This window comes from Colobus angolensis, unplaced genomic scaffold, assembly GCF_000951035.1.
Source record: "Colobus angolensis palliatus isolate OR3802 unplaced genomic scaffold, Cang.pa_1.0 Scaffold2, whole genome shotgun sequence".
Classification (NCBI taxonomy): Eukaryota; Metazoa; Chordata; class Mammalia; order Primates; family Cercopithecidae; genus Colobus; species Colobus angolensis.
In genome coordinates this window covers 9,046,013-9,067,305 of record NW_012115154.1, presented here as the reverse complement: position 1 = coordinate 9,067,305, position 21,293 = coordinate 9,046,013, and the positions used below count along the sequence as shown (strand labels likewise).

The 21,293-nt window shown below is 37.1% G+C and overlaps 1 protein-coding gene across 1 annotated transcript in view; it reads left to right on the top strand.

Annotated features, from left to right (window-relative positions):
• BRAF (B-Raf proto-oncogene, serine/threonine kinase) overlaps positions 1 to 21,293 on the top strand; it is a 206,708-nt gene that overhangs the window by 168,237 nt on the left and 17,178 nt on the right. Inside the window, exons 14-17 of the mRNA XM_011941290.1 lie at positions 5,129 to 5,175; positions 5,967 to 6,085; positions 9,788 to 9,919; positions 18,216 to 18,350. Coding sequence (XP_011796680.1) covers positions 5,129 to 5,175; positions 5,967 to 6,085; positions 9,788 to 9,919; positions 18,216 to 18,350 — 433 coding nt within the window. The remainder of the gene's footprint in view (positions 1 to 5,128; positions 5,176 to 5,966; positions 6,086 to 9,787; positions 9,920 to 18,215; positions 18,351 to 21,293) is intronic.

Sequence of the window (21,293 nt, the reverse complement as noted above, 5' to 3'; positions counted from 1 at the left end):
AAAAGAAATGAAACCATCAGCCACCACCAAAGACTTGTGTATGAATACAGCATCTTCTTCATATTTGCCATAAACTAGGAACGACACAATGTCCAGTAAGTAAATAGATAGGTTGTGATATACCCATACCCTGTAACACTGCATGCAGCCAGTGTGTGAATCTCAGAATTGTTATGCTGAGCAAAAGAAGCCAGGTGATTCTGTTTATGTGAAATTTGAGAAAAGGCAAAATTAATCTGTAGTGACAGAAGTCATTATCAATGGTTGCCCAAGCCTAAGGGGATGTTATTAATTGCAAAAATGTATGAAGAAACTTTCTGGGGTGATGGATATTTTTTATGTTGATTGTGACTGGTCATTACACAACTGTATGTGTGTGTTGAAACTTTTTAAACTGTTCATGTAAAATGGGTGCATCTTGTATGTAAATTGTACCTCAGTAAATTTCAGTTTTTAAAAGTGAAAAATACCTGATGGCTTACACCTGTAATTCCATCACTTTGGGAGGCCAAGGTGGGAGGATGGCTTGAGCCCAGGAGTTCAAGACTAGCCTGGGCAACATAGTGAGACCCATCTATACAAAACAGTTTTTTAATTATCCAGGCATGGTGGTGCCCACCTGTAGTCCCCGCTACACAAGATGCTGAGTTGGGTAGATCACTTGAGCCCAGGAGGTTGAGGCTGTAGTGAGCTGTGATGATGCCACAGTACTCCTACCTAGGCAGGAGAGCAACACCCTGTTTCAAAAAAAAAAAAGAAGGAAACTAAAAAATCAGGGTAAAAATAGAATTTAGGCCACTATGGAACACAACTTTAAAATATGTGAACTTTACCTATTGGAGAGTTTAATTATTTTTAAATTGATAAATGATTACTGACTACAGAGAAGTAACAGAATGCCATTCTCATTAATCTTACTTTCCAGGGTTGTAATAAGGGAGCAGAGGGCATCAAAGTATAAGGAAGACCATAATTTGACACTGTCACCACTATCACACCTACCAGTCCAGGTGGTCACCCAAGGAGAGACTCATCTTGCTGCCTAAAGTCTGATGAACCTTTGTAAAATTGTGCAGTATTAGGTGAAAGAGGGCTGACATGCAAATGTCTAAGTAGGTCAGTTCTGTGTTTTACCAATAGTTTAAAATACTTGAAAATAGCAGCAGACTTAAGTGAGAGGCACTGGTGGCTTTTACAAATAAGCTAAGCTGATAAATTAGCCAAATGGCATAGCATTATTATCAATAGGCCTTTTAATGATAATCTCTCGTGGTTTTCTAAAGGATAAGATCAAGAGATGTAACATGAATGACAGGATTTGACTGGGTTCATACTGGATGAATGATCATACCTGAAGACAGCAAACTAGAATGAGATTCCTATCCTCAGTCCTCTCTTGAATATAATTACATATTTAGAAGTAACTTATGTGAGAAATTATTAGCATGCTGATCTTTAAAAATCTCCCCTTTTTCAGTTCTCACGTAAGACTCTTGAAACAAGAAAATAAAAATAACCTGTGTTTTATTAAAGAAAAATGAAGCAGCCAAGAAAAAACTGGTTTTTTTAGTGAAAGCTAAAGTTATAGTCTGAAATTATAGACCATGTCTACAAAATTAAAAATCTTAAGGCCGGGCATAGTGGCTCAAGCCTGTAATCCCAGCACTTTGGGAGGCTGATGCAGGCAGATCACGAGGTCAAGAGATCAAGCCCATCCTAGCCAACATGGTGAAACTCCATCGCTACTAAAAATACTAAAATTAACTGGGCATGGTGGCGAGCGCCTGTAGTCCCAGCTAAAGTATAAGATGAGGAAAATGTTTTATAGGAGCAATTCAAGAATAATTATTCTAGGATTGTAATTGAATATAATTCTTTTTGTGTCCTTTTTTTTTTATTCTATTGTCATAAATTTTGACCCATTCGCAGGAAGCATGTAATTGAATATTTTTTAATTGGACTCAGTAGCATGACTTTGGCTGCCGTAACAATCACAATAATGTCTGATTTAATGTTGTATGCCCACCATGAGGGAGATGAAGATGAGGATCTCACCATAGTTTGTGTTGGTTAGACCCAATCTGAAGTATTGCTTTTAATTTGGGGCACCACTTTATGCTCTGTAAGAATGTGGAAAAGCTGAATCTTGGATAAGAGCTTGAAGTAGTGTGAGAAGAAATTTTACCAGATGATTTTGTAGCTCTAAGATTGAATGGTTCTGTAGCTGGACACTTTTTCTTCAAGGAATGAGACTGTTAAGAGAAACCTATCAAGAGAATGTGTTGTTCCTTTGGTTGATAGTATATTTGTTCTTTCCTAGTACTTTTGTAAACCTGTAATGCTCTCCTTAACATCTTACCAAGGAGCCGGGTGCGGTGGCTCAAGCCTGTAATCCCAGCACTTTGGGAGGCCGAGGCAGGCGGATCACGAGGTCAGGAGATCGAGACCATCCTGGCTAACACATCTTCTCTACTAAAAAATACAAAAAACTAGCCCGGCGAGGTGGCGGACGCCTGTAGTCCCAGCTACACGGGAGGCTGAGGCAGGAGAATGGCATGAACCCGGGAGGCGGAGCTTGCAGTGAGCTGAGATCCGGCCACTGCACTCCAGCCAGGGCGACAGAGCGAGACTCTGTCTCCAAAAAAAAAAAAAAGCATCTTACCAAGGAAAGAGGGAGGTCCAATCTAATTATCTTAATTAAGGGACTGACTTTTGTGTCATCTGTGGCAAAGTTGATATATTCTCGTTCCCTTCCTTACCCCACAAACGGTTATGTGAGATTTTTATTTTCTCTGTGTGTGTGTGTGTAGGCATTTTCCATTGAACTGGGTGGTGCTTAGGAAATTATGTTTTAGTGTCCGCCTATTTAGAATTATCTGGGGTAGTGATTACTGTGAAACATTATCTTATGTAGGGATTGGGTTGTCTCATCCCATTTCTCTAGCTGGAGAATTAGACTCCCTTTTCCTTCCAGCCTTTCATTCTACAGACCTGGACTTCTACTCTTTGCTGCTTTTGTTACAGAAGGATTACAGAAAGAGAATTATTCAATGAGATAAAAATTAAGAAAGCAGTTTGTAAGTTATAAAGGATTACACAGGTATAAAGTGGTGTTATTTCAGGTTGTATTTTTATGCAACTTGGCCTATAACAGGTTTATGCTATACAACTTCTATGCTGGTTATATCACTAGTTCCCCAATTACATTTGTATCTTGTTAATTATCCAGTACTTTCATGGTCAGAAAATTTCTCTCCTCACTCTCCCCAATTACATTTCTGTCTACTTTATTCTTGCTATATTCCTTCGCATCAAATTTGTTGAAAGGATTAACACCATCCCATGGAGAGCACCTTTATCTTCCCCTCTTTTAACTTCAGCATGCCTCTCTGTTTTCATATGGTTGAAGCCCATTTGTTTTTGTTTTTAAGTCTTGCAGGAAAAAGAACCTCCTTTCAAAGACCAACACCTTTGCTGTATACTAGATCCCAGGTCTCTCTGAGTGCAGGACCTAGCTGAGTGCAGGACCAACACCATCATCTTTTATCCCCCTTTCTTTCTAATGGAGATAAGATCTCACCATCTTAAAGCTTTGATTGAGGTCCATTTATTTCCACCAGTTTTTTAACTTTGTATGTCACTGCAGAATTTTGTAAGCAGTGAGACCTATAACTGACATCACATTTTCTTTCAATGAAAGAGTGACAATGTGATACAGAATACTGAGCCTAAAGTCATGACAAGATAATTTTCAATTGTAGCAAATGCTATGAAGAACATAAACTGTAATATGAAATAGTAATTGGAGAAGGGATTACTTTAGATAAATAGTAATTTGAAATGAAAATTTTATCTAGAAAATACTTTTAAAATTTTGATGTTGGGAAGAATGAGGAAGTTTAAATGAAGATGAGAAAGCATAAATAATTGTGGTTATTTGCAAATCTTCCAGTTTTAACAGTGTTCATTGCATGATTTTGATTATACCATTTGGATTTTAAATTCTCATTTTAAGGTAAAACTGTCTAATGATCATTGTCAGATTTCAGAAGTATCATATATCTATTCCCTCCAGTATTCAATTAAGAAAAATAACCTTGACTAGAACATTATATGCATCTCGTTGTAGTTGATTCAATAGACATGTATTGAATACTTACCACACATACCAGGCACTGTTCTAGGCACTGGGTATACAAAGAAATAAACAAGACACAGCCCTTCTGAGACAGGAGGATCGCTTGAGCCCAGGAGGTGGAGATTGCAGTGAGCCAAGGTCATGCCACTACACTCCAGCCTGGTGATACAGCAAGACTTTGTCTCCAAAAGAAAAAACAAAATGACAACAACGCTGCCTTTTACTTTAATGAATGTAGCTAAAGCAGTTTTTAGGGGTAACATAGATAATTTTAAAGTTATCATTGACTCTAAAACAGACTCACTGTGGCCATTTTAGAGAAAGTTTGCTCCTCACTAGTTTTAAGAAGATTAAGAGTATATGACAACTACCTTTAAAAATAGTTTTAATTACCAAACTGCATGTTCTAGTTCTAGTAGTTTACATTCCAAATAGAAGTGAACATAGGCACATTGAAAAAAACACGTGAATCAAGCCATTATTGTGATAATTACTGTATAAGTTGAACAGTGAAAGATCACTTTCAGTTGGGTTAGTCATGGGAAAGCTTCACTCAGGAGTTAGAATTTGTATTCAGTTTTAAAGGATGGATATGAATAGGTGGAAAATAGAACGAAAGCTAACTTGGAGGGTTGGGTGTAGAGGGGAGCATTGAACACAGTGGTGGAATTAAATATCAAGGTATATTTAAGGGACATGGATAAATAGGCTTGACTGGAGTGAAAGGTTTGTATTGGTAACTAGTAAAAGATAAAGCAAAGTCTTCTAATAGAAAACAAGATTCGACTGTACCATTATAGTGATATGTTTCCATAACCTTCAATTCATTTACAGTCTATTTTGATGTTCTGTAAAGGGTTTATCACAATGTACAATTTTCAATTGTATCATGATTCTAAATAAGTCTTTACACCCCTAAGTATGTTCTATAGATTTTGAGGCCAGAGTCCTTTAGCCCTACTCAGGTTAAAATGATGTTTTGTTTTTCAGTTACTTACACGCCAAGTCAATCATCCACAGAGACCTCAAGAGTAATAGTATCCTTCCTGAAATTTGTCTGCGAAGTTTGAAAACATCCTGACTTTTTCTTCTGCATTTTGTCTTCACATTATGTAAAAACAGTTTTCATGCTAAGTTCGATATACTGTAAAGAGAATTAACAAAGAATTATGCATGCGTGTATAGGAGAGCAGGATACCACAGCCTGCTTTTGGTTTCTCGACAACTGAACTTTACAAGAAAATCTGTCAGAAGTCTTTACAATAGTAGGATTTTTTTATTGCTTGCTTACATTTTATCAGCACTATAAAACTGATAGTTTTGTAACTTTTAGTCCCTTTCAGACCTCTGACCTTGCTCAGTGGTAGTTGAGATATAACTGAAGGCTCTAAATTATATAACAACCGAGGTGAGAAAAACATAGTATTTCTTCTTCCCCACGTGCAGACTAAGATACTGTCTGCAGCATCTTCATTCCAATGAAGAGCCTGTATAGCTTGCCCAGGAGTGCCAAGAGAATATCTGGTCCTACATTGCTAAAATCTAATGGGAAAGTTTCAGGTTCTCCGGTAAACTTAGGAAAGCATCTCACCTCATCCTAGCACATTTCAAGCCCCCAAAATCTTAAAAGCAGGTTGTATAAGCTAAATAGAACTAATCATTGTTTTAGACATACTTATTGACTTTAAGAGGAAAGATGAAGTACTGTGTTTTAAAGAATATTATATTACAGAATTACAGAAATTAGATCTCTTACCTAAAATCTTCATAATGCTTGCTCTGATAGGAAAATGAGATCTACTGTTTTCCTTTACTTACTACACCTCAGATATATTTCTTCATGAAGACCTCACAGTAAAAATAGGTGATTTTGGTCTAGCTACAGTGAAATCTCGATGGAGTGGGTCCCATCAGTTTGAACAGTTGTCTGGATCCATTTTGTGGATGGTAAGAATGGAGGCTATTTTTCCACTGATTAAATTTTTGGCCCTGAGATGCTGCTGAGTTACTAGAAAGTCATTGAAGGTTTCAACTATAGTATTTTCATAGTCCCCAGTATTCACAAAAATCAATGTTCTTATTTTTCATGTAAATAGATTTTTTAACTTTTTTCTTTACCCTTAAAAAGAGTATTTTGAAACCAGTTTCAGTGTATCTCAAACAAAAATATATGTCTTATAAACAGTGTTTTGTATTTTATTCAAAATTGTTTAAAGTATTTTGTGTTCAAAATGTTCTATGTATCCTGTTGAAAAAAAACAGGTATGCAATTTAAGGCAGGTGTGATCTACAGCCATTATTATGGTTTTGCTAAGAAAACTACTCCTTTTAACAGAGAAGCTGTTTCACAATCTTATTTAAGCCTAATTTGGAAAGTTACTTCCTTTAGACTAGAAAGAGTCTCATAATTATGGGGCAGCTGGAAGAGGAAAGACAAAAAAAAAGAGAGGTAGATTAACAGCCTTGTGCTGTCTTGCATAGCTCTTTCTTTCTTCCTGTTTTTTGCTTTGTGAAAAAGAAGAAAGAGAAGTTCTAAAAGAAGGGAACTAAAACTTCTGTGCAGTTGCAGCAAGCTGTGGAAAGCTCAGTCATATGAATCATTCCCTAAAACAGCATTCTTAAAAGGGTCCCTCACAGCGTTTTAGAGGGCCCACAAGATCTTCCCTTTGTGAGACAAGATTTTCTTTATATCATTCAACCAAAACAACACATCGCAACAGATTGAGTGCAAAAGCAAATATGAGAATCCAGCTGGCTTCTGTTAAGTCAGACATTGAAGAGAATCACAGGCCAGGCATGGTGGCTCAAGCCCATAGTTCCAGCTATTTGGGAGGCTGGGGCAGGAGGATCATTTGATCCCAGGAGTTGACTGGCCTGCTCAACAAAGTGAGACCCCATCTCTAAACCATAAAAGGAGGATAATTGTACTACTATTCTTACTAAACTTTGTTTTTGATAATAGTTACTTTTCATTTAAAATGAATGATCTGTGTTAACATCTGCTGGTTATTATTTTAACAGTTAAATGAATTAATAGTTTAATTTCTCCATTAAATTTTAATGATAAATATCCACAGATACAATCCACATAAAGAAAAGTGCTTTAGCGTCCTCAATAATTTTTAAGAGTGAAAAAGAGTCCTGAAACCAAAAAGTTTGAAAACCACAGCTCTAAGCTGAATACAGGCTTTCCCAAAAGTCTTAGTGTAATTCTAAGCTTTAAATAACTTAATCTGCACTAAGACTTTCGGGCACCCTGCTGGAAACAGAAAAGTTGTAAAGGCTTTCAAAGCAGCAAACTGTATGTAGCAGTCTCCAAAAAGGGAAGTCCATGGTAGGACCCCAAGTTTGTCCGAATAAACCTAGAGTTAAATTGAGCTATGATTTCTTATGACAATAAGTAGAATTAGGGCAAGTGGCAAGGTAGAATAGTATTCTAGTACCCTAACCTCCTCTAAGTCTCTTGATCTGAAATGTTGAGTTGGACTAGTAGATTTCCAATGCCCCTTCTGTTTCTAAGATTCAGTGATTGGAGTTAGCTAGATTTTTTTCATTATTTAACATGTTTAACTGTTTTAATTTATAATTATAAGTGATAGAAAAATTAATAACTATAATCTGATGTCAGGCACCTTTATTAAGGCATACACACCTTGTGAAAACAATGCCATTGTATCCTAAAAGGATGAGGGAAAACAGATTTTAAGTGCTGAAATTGCAAAACCTAAAACTATAAACAATAGTCACGTGCTTCTAAAGTATGTTAATTTTTAACTTTGTGGGAGAGTTAGGCTCAATCAAGTCTCCAGTTTTGTCCTTACTTTTTCAAAAACCTTCGTTAATACAGTTTGTAGATTATTATACATAAAGTTTTATATTTTCTTACAGTTAATTTTTTGTTGATACCTGTATTCTTCCATGCTGAGTTTTAAGACAAGAGAATAATAGCCAACAGCACCCTTCATTGTTAAACCCATCCTGGGTTGGTACTGCCCTCAGAAACAAATATGGAACATTCATATCATAGGAGAGAAGAATTTGGTTATAACTAAGGCTGTGTGGTCCTCTGAATTGTGTACAATGTTCTTCTCAACTTTGTTTTATTTATATCTTAGGAGAGAAAGAAACCTTTGTGAGAGTTTTTACAAATTAAATTGCTAAATTGAAGATTCGTCATGCATTTCTTAAAATAGGTGACATGCAACTTTTCATCAAACTATCTACCACCAATAGTGTGAGATAAAACTAAATTAAAAGGAAAAAAGCAGTTCATCTGATTTCTACTTCATCTCTCACAAAAATTGGTTCAGACTTTGAAAATTATACCTTTGCCATACCAGCCTCTCAGTATTCTGGCTTGCTCATTACATCACAGTTATATGTGGTTTATTTTGTGCTGTATTACTGAAAGCAACTATGAACAAAATGTATGACAAAGCGAAGTAGATCAACTTTCTCCCACTTCCATCCTCTCGTGCTCTTCAGGACATCCCACAGATCTTCCATCAGTGGTTCTCAACTTTGGTTGGACATTAGAATCATCTGGGGAGCTTTAAAGACTAATTAATGTTTGGGTCCCACCCCCAGACTCTGATATGTTCTGTGATTGGACTGGAGTGTAGTCTGGACGTTGAGGGGTTTAAGGCTCCACGGGTCATTCTCATTTGCAGCTATTGCTGAGTGCCATTATTGCTTCTCCTTGTGAGATGCCTGTCTTACCCAGACCAATAACCAGGAATTTTGTCCCAGGTCTTTCAGCCATTTTTGCAGAGTTAGTACCACTTTTGCTGTCAAATTGACATTGTCATAAACTTTTCATTAATATACTGCCATTTCGATTCCTTCCAAATGAAACAATGCAGAAGACACAAGGTGAAAGAATAACTCTTTTAAGCTCATATTTAACCAACTGTTTATTGTATTTCATGTAAATAAGAAACCTAATTGTGCAATACAGTGACTAAAATGTGTAGAACTGTAGCAAATAGGATTGTTTCATTGCCCAAGAAGCAGCAGCCAAAAGATTCTTTATACCATCTTTTACTAAATCTACCCGCTGTCTTGCTTTTGTTAATAAAGCATCCATGGCATGTTTATAACATATGCTGATTCCATAGTTTGAAAGGGGATTTGAGTTTATCAGTCTTGAAATTCTACCATTATTTTCTAAGGTGTCCTCAGATGAGAAAAGTTGTTTGTACCAATGGGAAAACTTAAATTCTAGGACAGTTACTACAGTAGTTATGCTGCTCCTAAGCATCTTATAACCACAAATCTAGTATTTCTTTGCTGAATCAGGAATGGGAAGTGGGAACTGATTCTAATAGGGTAAATCATGGGAAGAATTCAAATGGCAGTGATGGTATTTTGTGCAGAAAGAGATTGCCTGAATAATTACTAAATTATAAAACCTTAGTAATGCAATAACAAAATCTTTGCTAATACTGTCTCTTTCTGAGTTTATAGAGCAGAGGTTTTTTTCTTCATCTTAATTTTATTTCTTTGACTATTAAGAGAATTGATTACATATTAGATAGATGTTTTAATGGTAAAAGCATTACCCTAGGAATTATAATAGCTTGTTTTTCAGTCTTTGGTCAGTTGAAGTGAAGAATTAACTAGAATGTTTTTCTTTGTATGTTCTAACAGGCACCAGAAGTCATCAGAATGCAAGATAAAAATCCATACAGCTTTCAGTCGGATGTATATGCATTTGGGATTGTTCTGTATGAATTGATGACTGGACAGTTACCTTATTCAAACATCAATAACAGGGACCAGGTAAATATTTACCACCTCTTGGTGTTTATTTTACCATCTGTATACAAGGCTCCAGGTAGTTGTAGAAAATAAGTGTTAACTTCTGGGTAAGCATGAAGGATAGAATTCTTGATTTTTGTTACCAGTTTTAGAAATCGTTTGTATACTTTTGGCAGTAATAGCAACACGTAAGTCCTTTCCTTAGAATATCAGTCATAAATGTTACAATGGAATAAAATTCCTGATTTTCTGACTAGAAACTACAGATACAACAATGGATATTTCTTGACCATAGCACAGTTAGAAGAATGAGCTCTGCTACTGTAGCATCTGGGCATTATACTAGTCACTGTATCACAGTTGTGCTGTCAGAACAGGCACTCAGTTGTGAGCTTCTTTATATTAAATTCTTTTAGAATTACTAAGACTTCTTGAAATCTTTAATTTTTAAAACTAGGTAAATGGAAGGAATCACGCTTTGATTTTTCTATGATGAGAATTCTAGTAGGAGGGTAATTTTTTACTTCTTTCCTTCCTCAGCTCCTGTTCCCTGTCCCTTACCTTCCAGAAGGTACTAATATAACCTCATGGAGCTCTTAGCCTTTTCTATCTCTGCCTCAGTAAGCTCGCTTAGACTTTTAAAATTGGCCAAGAAAAGTGAATTGTCTTTACTAAAATTACCTTGAATAACTACATTTTAAAAGGTTTGTGAAGGTGTGTGGAGAGAGATTACAACAGTTACCCTGTTAGTATATTAAAAACACTAGTTGACCACATAAACTCTAATTAAAGAATATTTAGACTTTATGCTGTGATTTGCCTCAGAATCACCTGGGAATTTTGTTTAAAAATGGGGATACTGGTGCAGATTCTAATTAAATGGGGAGGAGCCAGTCACCTGCATTTTTTTTCTGTTTCCCAGGTGATTCCAATACAGACCAAAGTTGAGAATCACCAGTCTAAATAATTTTTTAAATAAGAGTGCAAGCTTTTTAGGTATTTCATCATAACTTTCCAACCTAATGAGATGGTAGTTCTTGTATATAAATGTTACTGCTTCGTTTAAATGATTTGGTCTGTTTTGTCAAGAGCTCAACTCTCTCTTTTTGGTGCTAACTCTGAGTAGCTTTCTCATGTCACCTATTGTGATATCGGAGAAATAATCTCTTAAGTTACCATGTACTTTGTGTGTGTACTTATTGAATCACCATATGCCCCTTACACAACAGTGGTCTTGACTATGTTTGATGGTTTTTAAAAATGGCTACATTTCTACCCAGTTCATTATAAAACTAAATTTTAGTTGGTGTTGGCCTTTCTCATAGCTTTAGAATGTTGAGTCTTAGTTTTGAGTGTGAAACAACATGACTTTGGATCTGATGTTTTAAGCCTGCATTAAACTTAGATTCAGGATGGACTGAAATTTCAGCTAAAGAACATAATTGAAACATTGTTCTTACTGTACTTGTGATAGATCTGTATCACTGAAATGATTGATTTGACAGTGGCAGTCGGGGTAGCGAAATGGTCTCTAATTTGCAAGCTTCATGTCCTCTGCCTTTTATAGTCTTACTAATTCGATCATAGAGCATAACATCCTGTACCATGTTCACTTTTCCTGTACATAATATTTTTCTGGAGGAATTATGGATTTTTATTTTAGTTTCAGTTGATTTATCATATAGATTACAAATTAATAAAAATTTATGAACCTAAGATCTGGATGAAATTCATTTGTCAGTGAATACGTTTATCTTAATACAGTAATAAAATTATAATATAGAAACAAGTATTATCTCCAAAATATGGATAAAAGCATCCCAGAGTTCTGCACTCATCCACTTCTTGGCATTTTAGGTGCTTTGTCCTCCATGGGAGTATAATAAATGATGTGGCAAGGGCTTACTCTCGTGTGACCAACAGAAGGGTAAGGCCTTTACTAGTTAATTCTTTCTAATAGTATAGTTAGAACCTTCTGGAATTTGCTAGTCTGAAACCAAGTTAAGTATTTAATGGAGAAGGAGGAGGTAAAAGAATGATGTCCTCTTACAACTACCCCCATTCTGCTTCATTACCCTCTAGTCTACTTTTGTCAAATAGTACTTTCTATGAAACTCCACATTTTGAAGAGTTAACTCTGGCCATCCGCAATGAAGTTGTCCTAGGTACTGTTCCATTCATCCTTTGATTTTTCTTTTGCTGTCTGTAATACTTGGATCTCCATGGCTTTCAGATTAGACTTCTGTTTAAGAATCCAGGAATATTCTTTACTATGCAATGTGAATACCATTCCCCTAGACTCTCATGCCCATAGTCTGAGGTGGCAGATTTTGCCTATAAATTCAGAGCACAGCTGGTAAAGCAGTGTGATGTAATGGCAGGTCTTGGACTCAGGTAGGTAAACTGGTCTACCTACCTCTCTGGGTATCTTTTTTTTCCTTTTTTCTTTTTTCTTTCTTTCTTTCTTTTTTTTCCCCCCAAGACGGAGTCTCGCTCTGCTGCCCAGGCTGGAATGCAGTGGCCTGATCTCGGCTCACTGCAACCTCTGCCTCCTGGGTTCAGTGATTCTTCTGTCTCATCCTCTCGAGTAGCTGGGATTACAGGCGTGCACCACTATGCCCAACTAATTTTTTTGTATTTTTGGTAGAGACGGAGGTTTCACCATGCTGGTCAGGCTGGTCTCGAACTCCCGACCTGATGATCCACCCGCGTTGGCCTCCCAAAGTGCTGGGATTACAGGCGTGAGCCACTGCACCTGGCCTTTTTTCTTTTTTCAGTTACCCCCAAAATAAGGGAATTCGGCTAAAGAATTTCTTCCAGCTTCAAAAATCAGATTCTTTTCTAAAATAGGTATCTTAGCTCTTTGCAAAGTAGTATGCCTTTTTACCTTTATTCACCCTTGTACTAAAAGTCTGGGATATCACTTTGTCATCCCCCAACTCTTCTTTATCATTCCAACATTCTTCTCTCTAATCACCCTGTTCTTCCCTCCTTCAGTGCACTTTCTCTTGTAAGTTGGGATTAATAATGTGCTCACTTAAGCTAGGTATATTGACTATACCTTTATGGCTTTCTTTTCTTGGAGCAGAAGTGCTATGTCTTCTTAGAAGAATAGATAGCATATATCCGTTATTTCAAGTGTATTCCAGTTATAATTGCTGCATAACAAACCACCCAGAATGTAGTAGCTTAAAATATGAATCTGTAAGTTGGGCTGTTCTCAGTGAGGAAAGTTCTTACCAGTTTCACACCGTATTGACGAGAGTAGATTTACTGGGTGTTAAAAGGATCTACTCGAAAGTGGCTCATTCACGTATCTGGCAAGTTGGTGCTAGCTAGAAGCCGGAAGCTCAGTTATTCTCCACGTGAGCCTTTCCTTGTGGACCTCTTCGCAGGTCTTCGAGGACCTCTTCATTGGTCTTTCTCACAGCATGGTGGCTAGGTTCTAAGCACAAGATCTGAAGAAACAGGAACTAAGTACTAGTCTCTTATCAACAGGCAAATATTTTAATAGAAAATGTTTTCAATACCAACTATATACAAAGCACTGTGGAATATAGAAGGATTCAAAATGAATAAAACAAAACACAGGCTCTGCTCTCAATGGCATGCGCAGTTCTGTTGAGGCCGTGCTGGGGGTGATACTGAAAATGAGCAGACATGAGCTCCAGTAATACCATGGAGTGAATGACAGGGTTGAGACACCAGGAGTACTGAGTGTGGGTTGAAAGTATGAAGAATCAGTCCCAGAATTTCAAGCCAAAGTATTGGTTTCGTTGTGTATGTGCCACATGAATCTTCTGTCCATGAATAACATCCAGGAAAAACTTTCCCTTTTTTCTTCTTTCTGTTCCTTCATCAGTCAGCCTCTGCGCCCCACCCCAGCAGATACTGAAAGCTGCCTGCTTTGTGCTCTGCACTAACTAAATTCTGTGGGATGTATAAAAACATGAGAGTTGTCTTTGATTTTTTTTTCTCACATTCCTCCTGAGAGACTCTTAAAAAACTATGTATCTCCTTGTATATTTTTTAAGTTGGCATCTAAAAGTTTTTATCTTAAGTTTAAATAATTGCAAAGAATGTAATTTCCAGTATATTCTATTAACATTTTAAAATAAGACTACTATCTTAGATATATATATACATATATATATATATATATCCCTCTTTTTGAAATATATGCATCAGAATCTAAAAACCGTACTGATTTTATGCCTATTAAAAATACTGAAGCTCTTCATTAATTTCTGGAAGTTTTACATGGTCCCTTTTTTCTCTTCAAACTATTTGTATTGTTTCTCACAGAAGTTCATCCTAATGTAACATCTGCATGTTTTAAAGCCTTTTATTGATTACCTAAGTTACATCTCTGCAATAAAAATATGTATATAAGTTTAAATTTAGAATTTTACAAAATTGTGACTTCAAGATCTGATTAGTAATTTTTTAAATTCTGAATTACGTTTTTGTTGCAAGTAATATATAATTGATGAAAGTAGCATTTAGGTTTTGATATATGGAAACATAGAAGGTAAAATTATATTGGAAATATGAATCTTAATGACATGGGGCTTTTCTTTTCCCTTCAATTAATGTATGTATCTGTGGATAAATACAGCTTTTTTGCTAGGACACTAGATACTAAGACTTAGTATTGATTCTTCCCATATTTCATTTTTAAAGAGGTAAATACTGAGAAATTTTATCTAAATTATAAGATGACAAAGGCAGGAGTTTTGTTGTAACCACATGCAGAGTTTAGTGGTCCCCAAGACCAGCTTCAGATTTGTTAAAAGGACTCACTGAAAACTCACTGAAAGCTGCTTAAGACTCACTGACAACTGTTAAATTCACAGTTACAGTTTATTACAATGAAAGAATACAGATTAAAACTAACAAGGGAAGAGACCCATAGGACAGAATTCGGGAGCGTTCTTGTTGGAGCTTCCTGTCACCCTCTCCCAATGGAGTTGTGGACAGATCTTCCAGTAGCAATGTATGACAACACACATGGATTGTTGCCAACCAGGGAAGCTCACCTGAGCCTTGGAGTCTAGAGTTTTTATTGGGGTTCAGTCACATAGATATGATTAATCACCTGGGGGCTGACCTTAGTTTCCAGCTCCTGCAGAGGTCAAGCTGATGCCACATGACCCAGAGCCCTCTATAAATCACATTGTTAGCATAGACTATCTGGCATGGTCCATGGCCCCCAAATAAACAGACACTCTTATCAGGCAGGACATTTCAAGGGCTTAGTGATTACCTCCCAGGAGCCAGGAACAAAGGCTAGCTCTCTCTTTAAGCAGGGTTAATTCTTTACCACATACTATATCACTCAATCATTTGAGCTCATTCCTATAATGTACCAAAATGTACTTAGTAACTTGTCATTAAAAAATGTTTTAAAAGCTCAGCTGACATTTCAATTAATATTTTTGAAAGTAAAGAGTTGAAAACCAACAGACTTGTTTCCCATTCGTTGGAGCCCAGTTCGACACCAGTATTTAGAAATGTCTCTTTGTTGCCCCAGAGGTTTTTACACCCTGGGACAATGTATACTATAGTTAGGTTACACATGCTTAAAAGGTGTGCCTTTTGTAAAGTGGTAGAAGGGCAGTTATAACAGGAAAATGAGAAAGGAAGATAAGTGTTACACTTCCACTTGAGTGGTTCTCTGGCAAATCACTTTTTTCAAAGGGGATGCCAGTAAGTTGATAGTTGTAGAAATTAATTCCCTTAAAACGACCATGTTGGCTGGGCGTGGTGGCTCACTCCTGTAACCCCAGCACTTTGGGAGGCTGAGGCGGGTGGATCACATAAGGTCTGGAGTTCAAGACTAGCCTAGCCAACATGGTGAAACCCCATCTCTACTAAAAAAATACAAACATTAGCTAGGCATGGTGGTGTGCACCTATAATCCAGCTCCTGGGGAGGCTGAGGCAGAAGAATCTCTTGAACCCAGGAGGGGGAGGTTGCAGTGAGCTGAGATCATACCACTGTACTCCAGCCTGGGCAACAGAGCAAGACTCTGTCTCAAATTAAAAAAAAAAAAAAAAAAACCACCATGTGTATATACCTTTGACAAAGCCTTCCTGTAACCCCAGGGATACTTGACCCTAATTTAAAGTCTACGGACATATGACATGGCTGGCTAATCAACTAGCAAAAAGTTACCACTCACTTAATGAATAGTTAACGTAAACATTGAAAACCTCTTGTGTCCACATACTGGAGGTAGTGGTGTTATAGATATTTTTTGAGGTTTTTTTTTTTTTTTTTTTTTTGAGACAGTCTCACTCTGTTGCCCAGGCTGGAGTGGTGCAGTGGCACAATCTCGGCTCACTGCAACCTCTGCCTTTTGGGTTCAAGCAGTTCCTGGCCTCAGCCTCCCACGTAGCTGGGACTACAGGCACACGCTGCCATGCCCAGCTAATTTTTATATTTTTAATAGAGACAAGGTTACATCATCTTGGCCAGGCTGGTCTTGAACTCCTAGATCTCATGATCCACCCTCCTCAGCCTCCCAAAGTGCTGGGATTACAGATGTGAGCCACCAAGCCTGGCTTCTTTAAGAATTTTTTAAAAATACATATGTATGAGTCACAATCTCTCTGCCTGAGCACCTATAGTCTCATTGGAGAACTTAGATAAGAAACATATCACAAAAAGATTAATAACCACACAAGGCAGTAAATGATCATCACAGCTAGTGGTGGGAAGGAGGACCATTATTACTTCTAGGTGTGTAAAGAAAGGTATGATAAGCATGGTTACCTTTCAGTTAGGCCTTGATTCATCTGGATTTCAGGTAGCTGGCGAAGGGGTGAGGGAGGGCATTACGAGCGCACAGTAGGAGCAGCAGCAATAAAAAAGTTAAAAGTGGCGTCGTGTTGGGATAGTCTTCTCTACAAATCCTCTGTTACTTAACTATATTATCTCGGGCAAGTTACTTAATTTATTTGAGCTTTGGATTCCTTATCTGTAAAATGGGGTCAACACCACCCTTGTAGAATTCTTTTTTGAGTATTAAATTAGATGATATCTAGAATCCAAGTGTCCCAAAGTTTTTTGGCCTTTCGGGGCTACCTTTTCCATTGATAGCCAGGTAAGAATACCTGAATTGCTGTCCATAATATATGACTATAAGCACTCCAGATCCTTTCTCTCAACTTTGGAGACCCCTGTTTGAAGTGCTTTACATTCTCCTGGCTGTTGCTTATCACCTGTTGCTCCAAGGTATTATTCCAGGTTACCCCCAGTATTCTAAGACTGCTGTCTTCCATTAAAACGATGATGTTATGATGGTGTAGCTTCAGTAGGGGGCATTGTGAAAGAAAACTGTACTCCCCTCAATTCAGTATCTCTTTCCAAGGTTCATCCTTTAGCCTCTACTATATAGAGACCACATTGCAATCAAAGCTTGACTAATGCCTGGCAGTTAAACAAGGGTCATTACAGCACCAAACAGGAAATAATACAATGTATCAAGCTTGGCCGTTTTTAATTTCATCAGCTCTGCAGCTCTCCCCTGTAGCGGAGATCTCTTACGGGCTTTCAATCCACTTTACCCTCTACTCTCCACCTGTTGCACCTATTCCCTCTAAGACCAGAAGCCCTTCTCTCAGGCTGTCCTCCCTGAGTCCCAAGACTCCTAATATCTATCCCTGCCTGCCCTCAAAAGAGGCAAAATATTAGGAAATTAAGAAATTAGAAAAAATTGTAAATCTCCGAATCCAGAGAAGATAAGCCTTTTTATTTCATTAAACAGATTTTAGCTCCTGCTGGCTTCCCCTTCTGTCCTCTGGGGGAGGCTCTGGTTTGTATAACCAAGTGGTCCATTAGCATTTCCACAATAAAAGGGCTTAAGATACAGATGCCAAAAAAAACTGCTAAAATGTTAGCCTTTTTGGTTTTCCCTACACATATGTAAAGGACTTACCACAATACCCAACAACAAGATGTGCTGAATAATTTTTTTTCTTTTTTAAAGTAAAGAAGAGACGCTGTCAGATCTGTTTTAGATGGTTACCCTGTGATTGGGAAAATGGACTAGATAAGGAGAGACCGAAAGCAGGGGAGCAATTAGAGAACCTTTGCCACAGTCCAGGGATCATAAAGATTTGAGCTTGCAGCTCCTTTTGTGGGTTCCCTACAATCTATGATGTAGCATTGGTTTTTTAAAACTTTTTATTGAGGTGTAGTACATACATCATAAGCTGTAAATGTACAGCTTATTGTGTTTTCAGTGAATATGAAGTGTATTTTTCAACATATCTACAAGGTTGAATTATTTCCCTTTTTTTTCTCTCTCCAGATAATTTTTATGGTGGGACGAGGATACCTCTCTCCAGATCTCAGTAAGGTACGGAGTAACTGTCCAAAAGCCATGAAGAGATTAATGGCAGAGTGCCTCAAAAAGAAAAGAGATGAAAGACCACTCTTTCCTCAAGTAAGAAAAAGCTTCATACTATCCAAAAGAACAGACTAACATTCATAGACAGATTTCTGAGTACTTTTTTGGGCACACAGTCTGTATTTCGTGAGTTTGGATTCTATGTGCAGACTCCAGACAAGTAAACATCTTAAGATGGTTTCATGAGGGTTGAGCAGTGGTACACCTAGAAATTTCGGGTCCCAGTACAAAATATTCAGAAAGACTTTGCATTTCTCCATCAGTTCTCAGACTTCTTGGTCTTTGAATTATTTTACATGTTTAAAAATTATCTAAGACTGCCCCTGCCCCCGCAAATAGCTTTTGTTTATGTAAGTTTTAATTACCTTATTACAAATTAAAACTATGTTTTTAAAAATTTATGAATTAAACATAATAAACCAATATCTTAAATAATATTTAGGAAAAAACAGTTCTATTATCTAAGAGAAAAAAATTAGTAAGGAGTTGCATTGTTTTACTTTTTTTGCAAATCCCTTTGCAAAAAGAAGATAGCTGGATTCTCAGCTTTTGCACTCATATTGCAATATCTCACATCATGTCATCCATAAAAACTCTACTTAACGCTTGTAAAACAGTGACAGTAAAAAAGGCAAATGATATCTTATTGTTATTACAAAAATAGTTTTGACCTCATGGATCCCCTGGTGGTCCACAGACCACATTTTGTGAACCACTGCTTTATTTCTTCTTGGTGGTAAACAGATTCAAGCTTTCCTTTAATACTAGGTCTTTTTGAGGGGCATTTCTGCCTGGTGCAGAAAAAAGAAAAGGCAATAAGGCAGTTGTCAGCTCAGCCTGCCTTCACCTAATTCTTGATAACTCATGCTTTTTTTTTTTTTCTTTCCATGTTGGATAAAGCCTTAAGTTAATAAGTCTTAGAAAGAGCTGTAACTAAGGCCGTGACTCATGCCTGTAATCCCAACATTTTTGGAGGCCAAGGCAGGCAGATCACTTGAGGTCAGGAGTTCAAGACCAGCCTGGCCAACATGGCGAAACCCCGTCTCTACTAAAAATACAAAAATTAGCTGGGGATGGTGGCAGGAGCCTGTGATCCCAGCCACTCAGGAGGCTAAGACATGAATGTCGCCTGAACCCAGGAGGTGGAGATTGTAATGAGCTGAGATGATGCTACTGCACTCCAGCCAGGGTGACAGAATGAGACTGTCTCAAAAAAAAAAAAAATCTAAATACCTCAACTAGCTTACAGAGTTTAGCTGTAGTAGATATTGTAATATAAATTTAATGTTTTCTGATACTTAGGGAGCTCCTGATAACACTGGATAAATATGCCTTCATGAATCAGTACAGTTTCAAGTGGGAAGTGCTGTTTCCCATAGTAACCCTGCTACCCTAATTACTGGAGTGTTCATTTATGAACTCTTAGGCCTTCAAATGCCCAGTCCTAGCTGGGTAACTGAGAAGTCACTGTTACTGGAATGAGATTCACTCATCCTTTATTTTTAAATCTAAAAAACGTTGTTCTTCTCTAAAGAATGAAAGAAGGTAAAATTGATGGTTTTTAACAAGTCTCTCAGGGTGTTGCCTAAGAGAAGAAAAGGAAAGCTAAGTGGTTCAGTGGGTAGATACAAGTTTCATTTTTCAGGGTTCAAAGTTACTGTTCCTTTGAGGAAGAGTTTTTTTTGTTTTTTTTTTTTTTTGTTTCTCTAAGTCAGGAAACCTCTGAGTTGAAACTGTCCTGGTGAGAGACCAGTGCTGCTGACCAGCTTCAGCATGACCCTCTCCCATGTTCCCTTTTCACATCATGGTGCTCGGGTTTCTTACCTAGCATGGTTGATTGACATTAATAATGCAAAGTACATCCTTAGGCCTACTTTTAAAATGATATTAAAAGGGGCAAAATGCTTAGCTCATACTTCTGAATATAACATTTCATTAATTACATGGTTTCAAAAACTGAAGTACATATGTGAACTTTTCAGATTATTGGAGGCTGTCCCTTTTAAGTGTTATTTTAAAATTTTTGTTACAGGATATCTTTTCACACCATATTGTTATGTGCCACATAAATTTTAGATGGCTAAAGATCTATATGTTTTAAAAAATATAAAATATGAAATCATTTTTATAGTTTTGAGGTAGGAAAGCCTTCCTTAATAGACAAAATTCAGAAGGAAAAAATTAGCAGGTGTGAGTACATTAAAAATGTTTAAACTTCTATATAGAAAAATAACATTGAAAGCTAAAGAGAATAATTGTAGCATATAAAACAAAAAGTAAATGTTTATAATATACAAAGGACTCCTTCAAATCAATAAGTAAAAAACAATAGAAAATGGGCAAAGGGAATATGAACAGGTGATTCACATAATAAATACAAATGGTGAATGAATTTAGGGAAAGGTATAAAGATGTCCATGGCGGTCAGTAAAATGCAAAGACACACAACAGTGAAATATATTTTAATTTGGCCTCTCAGGTTGGTAATATCCAGCACTGGGAACAATGTTGGGAAGTGAGGAAGAACATTCTTTCTAAAATTTTAAAGGTTTGGTGGGAGGCACCATTTTGGAAGAACTTGGTAGAATCCATAAATTCAAAGTACTTCTAAAAATCTGTGCTATGTAACCTATTTCATAAGTATTCAGATATATATAAGAATGTTTACTGTAATAAGAAAAAGACATTAAGATTAAGTTAGTTTTGTATTGATGACATAGATATTGGTGAGAGAAAAAGAAAACAAGACAGAAAACAAAATGTAGTATGATACTCATTTTTTTTTTTTTTAAATAGGCAGAGCCTGTTCTGTTGCCCAGGCTGGAGTGCAGTAATATGATCATAGCCCACTGCAGCCTCAAACTCCTGGGCTCAAGCGATCCTCTCACCTCAGCCTCCTAAATAGCTGGGACTGCAGGTGCCCATCACCACACCCAGCTAATTTCTAGTGGTGGTGGTGGTGGTGGTGGTGGTGGTGGT